Source organism: Zeus faber, assembly GCF_960531495.2.
Source record: "Zeus faber genome assembly, chromosome: 10".
Lineage (NCBI taxonomy): Eukaryota > Metazoa > Chordata > Actinopteri > Zeiformes > Zeidae > Zeus > Zeus faber.
Window position 1 is genome coordinate 16,071,479 of NC_137199.1, and position 16,000 is coordinate 16,087,478.

The 16,000-nt window shown below is 44.0% G+C and overlaps 3 protein-coding genes across 3 annotated transcripts in view; all 3 read right to left on the minus strand.

Annotated features, from left to right (window-relative positions):
* Window positions 1-16,000, minus strand: part of LOC307235902 (uncharacterized protein) — a gene marked incomplete at both ends in the record, with an annotated part of 34,674 nt that overhangs the window by 325 nt on the left and 18,349 nt on the right.
* LOC307235538 (protocadherin Fat 4-like) lies at window positions 12-11,647 on the minus strand (the record flags this gene model as incomplete). The annotated part of the gene is made up of 5 exons (XM_080007662.1): window positions 12-104; window positions 199-2,184; window positions 3,141-3,302; window positions 6,393-8,776; window positions 9,211-11,647. The coding sequence occupies 5 exons, from the start codon at window positions 11,645-11,647 to the stop codon at window positions 12-14; spliced, it is 7,062 nt and encodes a 2,353-aa protein (XP_079863788.1).
* LOC307235540 (protocadherin beta-15-like) lies at window positions 11,915-14,927 on the minus strand (the record flags this gene model as incomplete). Its single annotated transcript, XM_080007665.1, has 2 exons — window positions 11,915-11,924; window positions 12,547-14,927. 2 exons carry the CDS (start codon window positions 14,925-14,927, stop codon window positions 11,915-11,917), a joined length of 2,391 nt encoding a protein of 796 aa, XP_079863791.1.

The following is a 16,000-nucleotide window of genomic DNA, read 5'->3' on the forward strand; positions in this document are numbered from 1 at the left end:
CCTGGGTCCAACTAACATGTACCGCTTGTCTCCAGATCTGTACTGGATGCTGTGACACAGAGTCCCATCGTAATTTGGATCTTGTAAATACTTTGAGGAATTGTCTGTGGTTTTGGAGCATTGCATTGCAATCAACACAATAATGCTGATGAGGAATAGAGCTGAAACTGAGCCCAGAGTTATCATTAGATAAAATACCATGCTGCTCTCCTCGACATCTTTGGCTGCACTCTTCACATCAGAAGCTGCAAACGCCTCTTTGGGCTCCACAACCTTGACAATCACAGTAGCTGTTGCTGAGAGCGACACGTTCCCATTGTCTTTAACCAGTATGACCAGTTTATGTTCAGCCTCGTCTGTCTCTGTGAATGAGCGAAGTGTTCTTATCTGTCCAGTATAGCGGTCCAGACCAAACAGACTGTGGTCCTTAACTTCCTGCATTGAATATAATAACCAGCCGTTATATCCAATATCAGCATCATAAGCTCTGACTTTAGTCACCAAATGTCCTGCAGCCACATTGCGAGGAATCTCCTCCACACCTTCAGCAGATCCATTGGTGTTGACTGGATACAAGATAACTGGAGTGTTGTCGTTCTGGTCCAGAATGAACACATTCACTGTGACGTTGCTGCTTAAAGGTGGTGTCCCAGAGTCTGTGGCAACAACTTGGAACTGAAATGTTTTCAAAGTTTCAAAGTCAAAGCTTTTGAGAGCAAGGATATTCCCATTTTCTAGATGGATATTAAGAAACGAGGCGAATTTGTCATTTTCTCTTTTGTCTCTCATTATATTGTATGCAATTACAGCGTTTTGGTTCTCGTCTCTGTCTATAGCCTCCACTGAGAACAGGCTAGCGCCTGGAGAATTATTCTCCAAAACATAGAAAGTATAGGGATTTCTTATAAACTCCGGACTGTTATCATTCACGTCTGACACGGCGACTCCCATTGTCTTTGCGGACGACAGGGCGGGTTCACCGGCATCTTTTGCAATTATTGTCACTTCATAGTAAGATTTCCTTTCTCTGTCCAACTGGGACTTTGTGACTATTGCGTAGGTATTATCTTGTATCGAAGGCGTTAAAGAGAACGGCACGTCACCGCTTAAGTAACCCATAACTTTTCCATGTAGCCCTGAGTCCAAATCAGAAATGCTGACTAGTGCTACCGTCGTCCCAGGCTTGGAGTCCTCCGGAATGGTCCTTTTCAGAGACGCAATCTCAATCTCTGGTGTGTTGTCATTCAGGTCTACAATTTTAATCATGACACTTCTTTCCGTGGTCAAAGGAGCGGAACCCCTATCGGATGCCTGTATATCAACCTCGTAGCTTTCCTCTGCTTCAAAGTCGACCAGCCCTTTGACAATGATCTCCCCTGTTTCCGTGTTCATATCAAAAAGCTCCCGCACCTTATTATCGACATTGTTACCGAATGAATAAATTATTTCCCCGTTCGGACCCTCATCCGCATCGGAGGCATTGACCTGAATAACGGTGGTACCGACTGGGGAATTTTCATCCAACTGCACGGAATATGCATCCTTATCGAAAACAGGCATGTTATCGTTTATGTCGACGACGTCAACGGATATTTTGAGCGTCCCGGACAGCGGGGGCTTCCCCCCATCTACCGCCGTGAGGAGCAGCTTGTGGTGGCTGGTGGCCTCCCGATCGAGCTGCTTGTGTAAATGTAAAACTGGCACTTTGCCATCTTTCCCCCTGTCCTTGACCTCCAAGCGAAAGTGATCGTTGTGGCTGAGTTTATATTGCTGGACGGCGTTCACGCCACCATCCGCATCGCGAGCGGCCTGCAACTGAAACCTCGCTCCTGATAACGCGGACTCCGATATCTCCAGCTTCGCCTCCGCGTCCGGGAAGCTGGGAGAGTGGTCGTTCACGTCCAGTATCTCCACTCCAACGTAGTGGATCTCCAGCGGGTTTTCCAGCGCGGTTTTGAGATTTATGACACAAACGCTTGTCCGTTCACACACCTCCTCTCGGTCGATTTTGCGGCTCACGTAAAGGACGCCGTCGTTCTCGTTCACCAGAAAATGAGACTGCGTCGAGCCGGAAACGATGCGAAATTCCCTTTCTTTGAGGATATTGACATCAATTCCCAGATCCTTTGCAATATTCCCAACGCTGGTTCCTTCTGTCAGTTCCTCCGGGATCGAATACCTGATCTGCGCCGAGACGGCAATGGAAGTGCAAAGAAAAACGAACAAAAAGACCAAGCATTTTCCATCCTTCCGTGTCTCCTGTGCGTTCCGTTCCATGTTTGGAGTAAACGCGTACAACAAACGCCCTTTTCCCAACAGCAAGTACTATATCCGCCACTGATTTGCTTTTTCGTTGCTGGCCTGTAGGTCGATCAAATGGTCTACATGCTTCTTTCAAAGCGTAACGCCTAATGTTCCCCTCAGCTCCGAAGAGGCGGACTCGCATGAAGGGGAAAGACAATGCCTGACCTTATTCTGGTAAAATGCTGCCACCATGTGATTGTATAACATAGTACAGGAACATAATACGTGATTATATCTGACTAAAATACCTGCAACCAAGCTCACCTCTACTGTATGTATACAGCACACGTGGGAAGGGGGGTGGGGGCAGATTTGCTGAATCAAAGCTAAAATTTCAATGAAATTAATTACAACAACCAAAGAATCACAAGTCAGATGATTAGAGTCAATTTCCCATTTCTTATAAGAATAGATATCTCGCGATAGTGAGAGCAGATACAAGCTGTCAAACATTGAGTTTTAATGGACATGTTGGTCAACTGGCAAAAGACTCAACACAACACAGAGCACAAGCACATCACCCTCAAGAATATATAGCTTTAGAAAATGTCAAAAAAAAAAGTTTATTTATATAACAAAACTATATTCTTACAAATTCTGGTTGGTTGGCATACATGACGGTGATACGTGTTTTTTAACTATGATTTACTCAAAAGGATTGTCTCAATTGTCATTTGTTTGCATGGTGTCTACCTCCATTGGACATGAGTGACATGTTAATTTTCAAACCACAAAAAAAAAAAAATTAGGATTAAAAATTAATTAAAAAAAATGGTAAATGTGTGGGGTAGCAAGACAAGATAAACATGCCATTATTATAATTATTGTGTGCTTACCTCTATAGACGCCCGTCTCCTGTCTGGCACCACAAGAGTATTCCCATTGCTGCCTGGAACTATCGTCGAGCCAATACTCATTCTGGGTCCAACTAACATGTACCGTTTTTCACCAGATCTGTACTGGATGCTGTGACACAGAGTGCCGTCATAATTTGGATCTTGTAAATACTTAGAGGAACAGTCTTTAGATTTGGAGCACTGCATTGCAATCAACACAATGATGCTGATGAGGAAAAGTGTTGAAACTGAACCAAGAGTAATGATTAAATAAAATGTCACATTGCTCTCTTCTTCTCCGCCCCTCGCACTTTTAACATCAGCAGCCGCAAACGCCTCTTTGGGCTCCACAACCTTGACAATCACAGTAGCTGTTGCTGAGAGCGACACGTTCCCATTGTCTTTAACCAGTATGACCAGTTTATGTTCAGCCTCGTCTGTCTCTGTGAATGAGCGAAGTGTTCTTATCTGTCCAGTATAGCGGTCCAGACCAAACAGACTGTGGTCCTTAACTTCCTGCATTGAATATAATAACCAGCCGTTATATCCAATATCAGCATCATAAGCTCTGACTTTAGTCACCAAATGTCCTGCAGCCACATTGCGAGGAATCTCCTCCACACCTTCAGCAGATCCATTGGTGTTGACTGGATACAAGATAACTGGAGTGTTGTCGTTCTGGTCCAGAATGAACACATTCACTGTGACGTTGTTGCTTAAAGGTGGTGTCCCAGAGTCTGTGGCAACAACTTGGAACTGAAATGTTTTCAAAGTTTCAAAGTCAAAGCTTTTGAGAGCAAGGATATTCCCATTTTCTAGATGGATATTAAGAAACGAGGCGAATTTGTCATTTTCTCTTTTGTCTCTCATTATAGTGTATGCAATTACAGCGTTTTGGTTCTCGTCTCTGTCTATAGCCTCCACTGAGAACAGGCTAGCGCCTGGAGAATTATTCTCCAAAACATAGAAAGTATAGGGATTTCTTATAAACTCCGGACTGTTATCATTCACGTCTGACACGGCGACTCCCATTGTCTTTGCGGACGACAGGGCGGGTTCACCGGCATCTTTTGCAATTATTGTCACTTCATAGTAAGATTTCCTTTCTCTGTCCAACTGGGACTTTGTGACTATTGCGTAGGTATTATCTTGTATCGAAGGCGTTAAAGAGAACGGCACGTCACCGCTTAAGTAACCCATAACTTTTCCATGTAGCCCTGAGTCCAAATCAGAAATGCTGACTAGTGCTACCGTCGTCCCAGGCTTGGAGTCCTCCGGAATGGTCCTTTTCAGAGACGCAATCTCAATCTCTGGTGTGTTGTCATTCAGGTCTACAATTTTAATCATGACACTTCTTTCCGTGGTTAAAGGAACGGAACCCCTATCGGATGCCTGTATATCAACCTCGTAGCTTTCCTCTGCTTCAAAGTCGACCAGCCCTTTGACAATGATCTCCCCTGTTTCCGTGTTCATATCAAAAAGCTCCCGCACCTTATTATCGACATTGTTACCGAATGAATAAATTATTTCCCCGTTCGGACCCTCATCCGCATCGGAGGCATTGACCTGAATAACGGTGGTACCGACTGGGGAATTTTCATCCAACTGCACGGAATATGCATCCTTATCGAAAACAGGCATGTTATCGTTTATGTCGACGACGTCAACGGATATTTTGAGCGTCCCGGACAGCGGGGGCTTCCCCCCATCTACCGCCGTGAGGAGCAGCTTGTGGTGGCTGGTAGCCTCCCGATCGAGCTGCTTGTGTAAATGTAAAACTGGCACTTTGCCATCTTTCCCCCTGTCCTTGACCTCCAAGCGAAAGTGATCGTTGTGGCTGAGTTTATATTGCTGGACGGCGTTCACGCCACCATCCGCATCGCGAGCGGCCTGCAACTGAAACCTCGCTCCTGATAACGCGGACTCCGATATCTCCAGCTTCGCCTCCGCGTCCGGGAAGCTGGGAGAGTGGTCGTTCACGTCCAGTATCTCCACTCCAACGTAGTGGATCTCCAGCGGGTTTTCCAGCGCGGTTTTGAGATTTATGACACAAACGCTTGTCCGTTCACACACCTCCTCTCGGTCGATTTTGCGGCTCACGTAAAGGACGCCGTCGTTCTCGTTCACCAGAAAATGAGACTGCGTCGAGCCGGAAACGATGCGAAATTCCCTTTCTTTGAGGACATTGACATCAATTCCCAGATCCTTTGCAATATTCCCAACGCTGGTTCCTTCTGTCAGTTCCTCCGGGATCGAATACCTGATCTGCGCCGAGACGGCAATGGAAGCGCAAAGAAAAACGAACAAAAAGACCAAGCATTTTCCATCCTTCCGTGTCTCCTGTGCGTTCCGTTCCATGTTTGGAGTAAACGCGTACAACAAACGCCCTTTTCCCAACAGCAAGTACTATATCCGCCACTGATTTGCTTTTTCGTTGCTGGCCTGTAGGTCGATCAAATGGTCTACATGCTTCTTTCAAAGCGTAACGCCTAATGTTCCCCTCAGCTCCGAAGAGGCGGACTCGCATGAAGGGGAAAGACAATGCCTGACCTTATTCTGGTAAAATGCTGCCACCATGTGATTGTATAACATAGTACAGGAACATAATACGTGATTATATCTGACTAAAATACCTGCAACCAAGCTCACCTCTACTGTATGTATACAGCACACGTGGGAAGGGGGGTGGGGGCAGATTTGCTGAATCAAAGCTAAAATTTCACTGAAATTAATTACAACAACCAAAGAATCACAAGTCAGATGATTAGAGTCAATTTCCCATTTCTTATAAGAATAGATATCTCGCGATAGTGAGAGCAGATACAAGCTGTCAAACATTGAGTTTTAATGGACATGTTGGTCAACTGGCAAAAGACTCAACACAACACAGAGCACAAGCACATCACCCTCAAGAATATATAGCTTTAGAAAATGTCAAAAAAAAAAGTTTATTTATATAACAAAACTATATTCTTACAAATTCTGGTTGGTTGGCATACATGACGGTGATACGTGTTTTTTAACTATGATTTACTCAAAAGGATTGTCTCAATTGTCATTTGTTTGCATGGTGTCTACCTCCATTGGACATGAGTGACACATGTTAATTTTCAAACCACAAAAAAAAAAAAATCCTGCAGCATCATGGCCAAGGACAATGCTAGGATTAAAAATTAATAAAAAAAAAACGGTAAATGTGTGGGGTAGCAAGACAAGATAAACATGCCATTATTATAATTATTGTGTGCTTACCTCTATAGACGCCCGTCTCCTGTCTGGCACCACAAGAGTATTCCCATTGCTGCCTGGAACTATCGTCGAGCCAATACTCATTCTGGGTCCAACTAACATGTACCGTTTTTCACCAGATCTGTACTGGATGCTGTGACACAGAGTGCCGTCATAATTTGGATCTTGTAAATACTTAGAGGAACAGTCTTTAGATTTGGAGCACTGCATTGCAATCAACACAATGATGCTGATGAGGAAAAGTGTTGAAACTGAACCAAGAGTAATGATTAAATAAAATGTCACATTGCTCTCTTCTTCTCCGCCCCTCGCACTTTTAACATCAGCAGCCGCAAACGCCTCTTTGGGCTCCACAACCTTGACAATCACAGTAGCTGTTGCTGAGAGTGACACGTTCCCATTGTCTTTAACCAGTATGACCAGTTTATGTTCAGCCTCATCTGTCTCTGTGAATGAGCGAAGAGTTCTTATCTGTCCAGTATAGCGGTCCAGACCAAACAGACTGTGGTCCTTAACTTCGAGTAGTGAAAATAACAACCAGCCATTATATCCAATGTCAGCATCATAGGATCTCACTTTAGTCACCAAATGTCCTCCAGGCACATTTCGAGGAATCTCCTCCACACCTTCAGCAGAACCGTTGGCATTGACAGGATACAACACGACTGGGGCGTTGTCATTTTCATCCAAAATGAAGACGTTCACTGTGACATTACTGCTAAGGGACACAGATCCTGAGTCTGTGGCAACAACATGGAATTGGAAAGTTTTCAAACGTTCAAAATCAAAACTCTTCAGTGCAACCACCGCCCCGTTTTCAGGGTTGATGTTAAGAAAGGAGGAAAGACTGTTATGACCATTTTCCCCTTTTACAATATGATAGGAAATATGGGAATTCGAAATGTCATCAGCATCAGAGGCGTGGACTGAAAATAGCGAGTCTCCTGGGACATTGTTCTCAGCAACATAGAAACTATAGGGGCTCATTAAAAATGTGGGACTGTTGTCATTCACATCTGATACAACAATGTGTATGGACTTTTCAGAAGACAACGATGGCACACCTGTATCTCTGGCAATAATATTCACATTGTATACAGACTGCTTTTCTCTATCCAAACGCGATTTTGTGACTAAAGAATACATATTTCTTTGGGAAGAAGGTGATAATGTGAAAGGAACATCACCGGTAAATGAACAAACAACATTACCATTAAGACCAGAGTCCTTATCACTAACGCTTATTAATGCAACAGTTGTACCCAGTCGTGCGTCTTCTGGGACTAGTTTTGAAAATGACGTCACTTCTATCTCTGGAACATTATCATTCAGATCGACGATATTTACAAGTACACTTTTGTCCGTTTTGAAAGGAGCCGATCCTTTATCAGAAGCCTGTATATCAAATTCGTAGCTTTCTGCAGTTTCAAAATCGATTAAACCCTGAACTACGATTTCACCATTGTTAGGATCTACATGAAATAATTGCCTTGTCCTGCTGTTGACATTGTTACCAAAGGAATACACGACCTCCCCATTGGAGCCCTCGTCTGAGTCTGTGGCGTTGATTTGCATAACAGTGGTGCCAATCGGGGAGTTCTCATTCAAGGTTATTGAGTAGCTATCTTTGTCAAACACAGGCATATTATCATTAGTATCTAAAATATCCGCAAGAATTTCCACTGATCCTGATCGAACAGGTTTTCCTCCATCGATAGCGGTGAGAAGTAGTCCGTGGCTCGCCTTTGTTTCCCTATCAAGCGGCTTTAACAGATGCAGAAAGGGTATTTTTCCGTCTTTTCCGCGGTCTTTAACCTCCAAACGGAAATGATCGTTGTGACTGAGTTTATATTCCTGTACGGTAAACGGTCCGACATCTGGGTCGTGCGCCGCTTGCAGTTGGACGCGAAAACCTGGCAACGCCGATTCGGAGATCTCCAACCGGGCCTGTTTCTCCGGGAAGCTGGGGCTGTGGTCGTTCACATCCAGCACCTCCACAGCCACGTAGTGGATCTCAAGCGGGTTTTCCAAAACAGCCTTTAGGTTGATTAAACAAACGCGGCTTCGGTCGCACACCTCCTCTCTGTCGATTATTTGCTTCACATACAAGAAGCCATCGTGCTGGTTTACCTCAAACGGGGATTCTGTCGCGCCGTCGACTATCCGGCATCCCCTGTCCTTCAAGGTGCTTTTGTCTAATCCCAAATCCTTCGCTATATTTCCAACAACCGTTCCCTTTGCAACTTCTTCGGCGATAGAATATCGAATTTGTCCCAAAGCGTCGCGGGACAAAGATAAAACCACGCCAACCAGAAGGGCAACCATTCGCCGCCACCGCGCGCTCCTTGTCCCGATTTCTTTATATCCCATGATAACACCTTTCAGATCTGGCGACAGTGAAAAAGCAGTGAAATCAACACTTGATTATCAGCTGAAAAGCATTTAACAAATAAAAAATAAAAAAACATTAAACGTCGTATTCATCTCCAGCCATCAGCTCTCAGCTTATATCCGATGTGGAAGTCGGTGTACAGCAGAGGGGTGGACCCTATTCCCCGGACAAAAGGCTCGCCCACGAACACGCTTTCTACTTTTACACTGACACCAAGCGATCGGTTGCCGTGCCGCGCTGCCATGTGTCCGTGTTTTAAATAGACGAGATAGATAGATAGATGGATAGATGGATAGATGGATGGATAGATAGACAAAAGGCTGGTCGCTGAATATCATTCTATTTTAATGAACATTCTAATTTAACGCCAATATTAGCGCCTTTATGAAAACTAAACCGCCCAAGTATATCAACAGTGCTGAATAACACAAGAGGGATAGCGCTTCAGCACCATGGTGAAGCGCATTAAATCACACAAAACCCTGGATCGAGAATCTGTTCGTCTTACCTCTCCAGATGGACGCCTTCTGTCTGGAACCACAAGAGTATTCCCATTGCTTCCTGGAACTATAGTAGAGCCAATACTCATTCTGGGTCCAACTAACATGTATCGCTTGTCTCCAGATCTGTACTGGATGCTGTGACACAACGTACCATCGTAATTTGGATCTTGTAAATACTTGGAGGAACAGTCTGTGGCTTTGGAGCACTGCATTGCGATCAAAACAACGATGCTGACGAGAAATAGAGCCGAAACTGAGCCGAGAGTTATCATCAGATAAAATATCAAGTTATTTTCGTTTTTATCATTTGCTGCACTCTTCACATCAGAAGCTGCAAACGCCTCTTTGGGCTCCACAACCTTGACAATCACAGTAGCTGTTGCTGAGAGCGACACGTTCCCGTTGTCTTTAACCAGTATGACCAGTTTATGTTCAGCCTCGTCTGTCTCTGTGAATGAGCGAAGTGTTCTTATCTGTCCAGTATAGCGGTCCAGACCAAACAGACTGTGGTCTTTAACTTCCATCAGTGAATATAATAACCAGCCATTATATCCAATATCAGCGTCAAAAGCTCTTAATTTAGTCACCAAATGTCCTGCAGCCACATTGCGAGGAATTTCCTCCACACCTTCAGCAGAACCATTAGTGTTGACTGGATACAAGATAACTGGAGTGTTGTCGTTCTGGTCCAGAATGAACACGTTCACTGTGACGTTGCTACTTAAAGGTGGAGTTCCAGAGTCTGTTGCCAAAACGTGGAATTTAAAAGTTTTCATAGTTTCGAAATCAAAACTTGTCAGCGCGATTACATCTCCACTCTCGGCGTTAACGTTGAGAAACGGCGCCACTTTATCACCACCGCTCGCATCTCTCTTTATGTGATAGGAAATTCGAGCGTTTTCGCCGTCGTCGCGGTCGGACGCCCTGACGGAGAACAACGAGGCTCCCGGCGAATTATTCTCGGCGATGTAGAAGGTGTACGGGTTCAATGAAAACTCCGGGCGGTTGTCATTGACGTCTGATATGACAATTCGCACGGTGTCTTCGGACGACAGCGACGGAGCGCCCGCGTCAGTCGCGGCTATCGTGATATCATAGAACCGCGTCTTTTCCCTGTCGAGCGGCGACTTCGTGACGACGGCGTACATGTTGTCCTGGATCGAGGCCGTCAGTGTGAAGGGAACGACGCCGCGTACGCGGCCGGTCACCTTTCCGTTCATCCCGGAGTCTGGGTCGGTGATGCTGATCAGCGCCACCGTGGTTCCCGGTCGAGAGTCCTCTGAGATGGTGTTTGACAGCGAGGTCACGTCAATGTGTGGGGGATTGTCATTCAGGTCCACAATCTTTACAGTGACGCTCCTATCCGTGCGAAAAGGCACGGCGCCCCTGTCAGAGGCTTGGATGTCAATTTCATAACTGTCATCCAACTCGTAGTCTATATTCCCTTTGACCATTATTTCCCCCGTTTTGTGGTCAACGCTAAAGAGTTCGCGCACTTTGCTGTTGACGTTTCCAAAGGAGTATATCACCTCACCGTTCTCTCCGTCGTCTAAATCGGTGGCGTTGACTTGCAGGACGGTCGTGCCAACGGGGGAGTTCTCGTCCAGCATCGCGGAGTACACGTCCTTCGTGAAAACGGGCATGTTGTCATTGACGTCCAAAACCTCGATGTATATTTCCACCGTCCCAGACGTGGGCGGCTTCCCCCCGTCCGTGGCCGTGAGTAGGAGCTCGTGGGCCCGAGATGTTTCTCTGTCTAACGGGCTCTGTAAATATAGAATGGGCACTTTACCGTCCTTCCCTCGATCTTTCACCTCCAAACGAAAATGATTATTTGCGCTGAGTTTATATTGCTGTACAGAGTTTACTCCGCCATCCGGGTCCCGGGCAGCATGCAACTGAAATCTGGCTCCTGGTAAAGTGGACTCTGATATCTCCACCCGTATGTCTTTCTCGGGGAAAATCGGAGCGTGGTCGTTTACATCCAACACTTCCACGGCAACGTAGTGGATCTCCAGAGGGTTTTCCAGGACGCTTTTGAGGTTGATCACACACGCGCTGCTCCATTCGCATATTTTCTCGCGGTCTATGCTGCGATCCACGTATAGAATCCCGTCATTCTGATTTACCTGGAAAAGCGACTCAGTGGAACTGGAGACGATGCGAAATCGCCTCTCTTTTAACACGTTGACATCCATCCCCAGGTCTTTTGCGATATTTCCAACAGCGGTTCCTTCTTTGATTTCTTCCGATATGGAGTACCTGATCTGCCCCGATGCTTTTCCAAAAAACGCACCCAACGCCACCACAAAGAATGCCCAATCTCTGCGTTGCCGCCGTGCCCCGGATCTCCTTTGTTCCATTTTGCGTCTTAAATCCTTAAACCCGACACGTCGACTGAGAAAATTATACTTGAATATCCAGCATAACCACAGTAACATCCACACCTAATGTTGGTAAATGTATTCGATACCAAAATCGTTCTTGAAATCTTATTCCAAGGAGCATGACGTTGTGTCTTGCAGAATGCCGGAAAGAGGGGCGGGCTTATCAACACGGTGGAAAGTATGGTGGAAAAAAAACACTATGCGGTTCATTACGGTATTATAGTGCCACCAAGCGATGTCAACCTAAACCACACTGTTTGGGGGGCTTACACAAAAAGAATTACTTTGAAATGGTTGTCAAATGATTTCCTGAAAATAGGGAATTCAACCTCTAACCTTGCACTGCCAGGAGGTTCATTATATTGATGATTCTATCTATAACATAAGTGCTTTAAGATATAATCAGACCATATGTTATGGATTAAATCGTTATCAATCGGTGTCATAGATCAAATTTATTATATTGCCGTGAACAATGGCAACACTACAAGGAAAAACAAATCCACTTTCTTGTCAGTCCAGATTCACAACTGTTAATAATAATATGATCTTACATAAACACAAGTATTTTGTAAAATAAAAATACAGTAGGTGGATAAAACACCAAAAAAGTATTCACATTAAAGAGAATTCATAACAGACGCAGTTGAATTCATATCAGATTGGCCATGTTTTGTAAATTGCAGATTATCTATTGACATTGTCGTATAGTCATACGTTATTTCAAATATTAAAACCATATAGTCCTTATTGTAAGGTGAGTGAGCTTGTTCAAAAGTTCTGGTCGTTCTGTGTTTCAACTAATGCGACAAAAAAAATGTGAAACGAATGGAGCAGCATTAAGAGAAGTTGTAATATTTATTAAAAAAATGGACGTAATTGAATAAATAAACCTTACCTCTCCAGATGCAAGTCTCCTATCAGGGTGCACAAGAGTATTCCCATTGCTTCCTGGAACTATAGTAGAGCCAATGCTCATTCTGGGTCCAACTAACATGTACCGCTTGTCTCCAGATCTGTACTGGATGCTGTGACACAGAGTCCCATCGTAATTTGGATCTTGTAAATGCTTTGAGGAATAGTCTGTGGTTTTGGAGCACTGCATTGCAAGCAACACAATGATGCTGATGAGGAAAAGCGATGAAACAGAGCCAAGAGTTATCATCAGGTAAAATATCACATGGTTATCATCCTTGTCTCCTGCTGCACTCTTTACATCAGCAGCTGCAAACGCCTCTTTAGGCTCCACAACCTTGACAATCACAGTAGCTGTTGCTGAGAGCGACACGTTCCCATTGTCTTTAACCAGTATGACCAGTTTATGTTCAGCCTCGTCTGTCTCTGTGAATGAGCGAAGTGTTCTTATCTGTCCAGTATAGCGGTCCAGACCAAACAGACTGTGGTCCTTAACTTCCTGCATTGAATACAATAACCAGCCGTTATATCCAATATCAGCATCATAAGCTCTGACTTTAGTCACCAAATGTCCTGCAGCCACATTTCGAGGAATCTCCTCCACACCTTCAGCAGAACCATTGGTGTTGACTGGATACAGGATAACTGGAGTGTTGTCGTTCTGGTCCAGAATGAACACGTTCACTGTCACGTTGCTGCTTAAAGATGGAGTCCCAGAATCTGTGGCAATGACATGGAACTGGAATGTTTTCAAGGTTTCAAAGTCAAACGTCTTCAGTGCCAAGATGTGTCCATTATCCGAATTGACATTGAGAAACGACGCCATATCATTTTGCCCCCCTCCTCTAACAAGACAATATGTAATCGCCGCATTTTCATTTAAGTCATTGTCAGAGGCACTGACTGAAAATATCGACGCACCTGCTGCATTATTTTCTAACAGGTACAACTCTAATGGGTTTTGTAAGAAAAATGGACTGTTATCGTTAACATCTGTAACATGAATACGCAGAGTTTTGAAAGTGGACAACGGAGGCTCACCACAGTCGGTGGCTGTAATTGTGATATCATAATGTGATACCGTCTCTCGATCTAAAAAACCCTTAGTTACAATGGAATATATGTTTTCTTTATAGGATGGTTTTAATTCAAAGGGCACGCCTTTAGATATGCCTACAATTATTTTCCCATTAACATCAGAGTCTTTATCTGACACGCTGATCAAAGAAATACCTGTGCCAGGTTTCACTTCCTCAGATACTGTATTTGACAGTGATGTGATTTCTATATGTGGTGGATTATCATTAAGGTCAACTACCTTAATGATTATCCTGCACTCAGTTGATAATGGGGGACTCCCTCGATCTGACGCTTGCACGTCTATCTTATACACCCCGGCTTCCTCAAAATCCACCCTTCCTTTCACCTTAATTTCTCCACTTACGCTACCCAGTTCAAATATATCGTAAACGTTTCGGCCCAAGGTTTTGCCCAAGCTATATTCAATCTCGCCATTAGTCCCTTCGTCCGGATCTATTGCAGTTACCTTTATGATAGCAGTGCCGACAGGATCGTTTTCTTTTATTGTTATATGGTAGATATCCTGACTGAACACTGGGCGGTTATCATTAATGTCCAAGACGATCACTGAAACATTGAGGGTCCCAGATCTCCGAGGTTTGCCTCCATCCACCGCTGTTAACACCAGCAGGTGCTCGCCCTTTTGCTCCCTGTCCAAGGATTTCTTCAACACTAAAAATGGTATTTTATCATCGTCGCTTTGCCGCATATCTATCTCAAATTGATCGTTTGGCGTCAGTATGTATGTTTGCACGGAATTTATTCCGGCGTCGGGATCACGAGCAGCGTGGAGCTTGAATCGCGTCCCCGAAGACGTGTGTTCCGCTATTTCAAACGTCTGCTCCTTCTCGGGGAAAACGGGAGAGTTGTCGTTAACGTCGGTGATTTCTACTCCCGCGTAGTGGATTTCAAGAGGGTTCTCAACGACGATTTTCAGCTCCACAAGACAAGCGCTCATCCCTTGGCACAGCGCCTCTCGGTCGATGTTCCCGACGACATGCAATTCGCCATTGTTGGGGTTTACTTCAAAGAGCGCAGCATCCTTGGAAGCAGAGACGATACGAAACCGTCGGTCAATCAAAGAGGTCATGCCAATGCCGAGATCCTTGGCGATATTTCCAACAACGGACCCAACTTTAACCTCCTCTGGGATGGAGTATCGTATCTGAGCGGAGGCTTGATCTCGGAAGAATAGCAGCAGAGACGAACAGAAAAAAATCCGCAGGCTGTTTTTAATGCTCCACAGTGCGTCGCTCTCCATGGTTAAATACAGAAAAAAATATAAAAGTCCACTATGACCAAAGACGCGGCAGTTCAGTCTTATCTCCAAAAATGTAAACCGTGTCAGGTCGAGTCCAGGAAGATTCTGCCTCCTCTTTGCATGTGAAACAAAGGCCAGGGGGAGGCGCAAAGGATCTCCAAGTTAGCTGATGTAACACTGACACCATGAGGTTAAATTCTCTGGTGATTTGGTGTTTTTTGAACAATTCACCTTTGTCAAAATAGATATGTTGTATTTGACTTATTCCTTTACGAAGACCAATCTATCTCCCATCTATATCCCAGCATCGGAACACATACAGCATTTTTTTTTCCAGTAAGAGCACAATCATTCCGGGGGGGGGCGCAGGCGCAGCAAGCTCCCGATGAGCTGGACGTGGAGTTCCCCTTGACTTATTCAGAATACGTCAATGGGAGATAGATGTTGTAGCAACACCACATGCATTGTGTCTTTGTCTTTATGGGCCTACTCGACATTTTTGATATTTGATTTTTGTCGATTTTGAAAACAGATCGGATGAAGAAATTCACATGAATTTAGACCTACTCATACTGACAAATGGTCATATACAGTCAAAGTCTAATATGAAAATGTGTTGGTTTAGTTAAACAAACAAATTGCTGGCAAAACTTTATAATATATATATATATATATATATATATATATATATATATATATATATATATATATATTTTTTTTTTTTTTTTTTTTTTTTTTAATTTATTTATTTATTCATTTATTTATTTTATTTTTTTTATTTTTAATAAGAATCGTTCTCATACAAGCATCTCAAAAAAATACATAAAATATATAACAAATCAACAAATTGTATTCATTTATTTGAGTTAGCCTACTAGTCCTACACATTCTCGTTTTATTTAAATCATAGTTAAAAAATAATATCATGATGATGTCCTCATCCAATCTATCATCAAAGTCGACAAAAATCTAATATCAAAAATATCCAGTATGAAGACATAATAAATATGGTCTTGCCACAAAATCTATTGATGAGTCGATGTGAGCGCCCGAGCTCCCGCGACATAGACGGG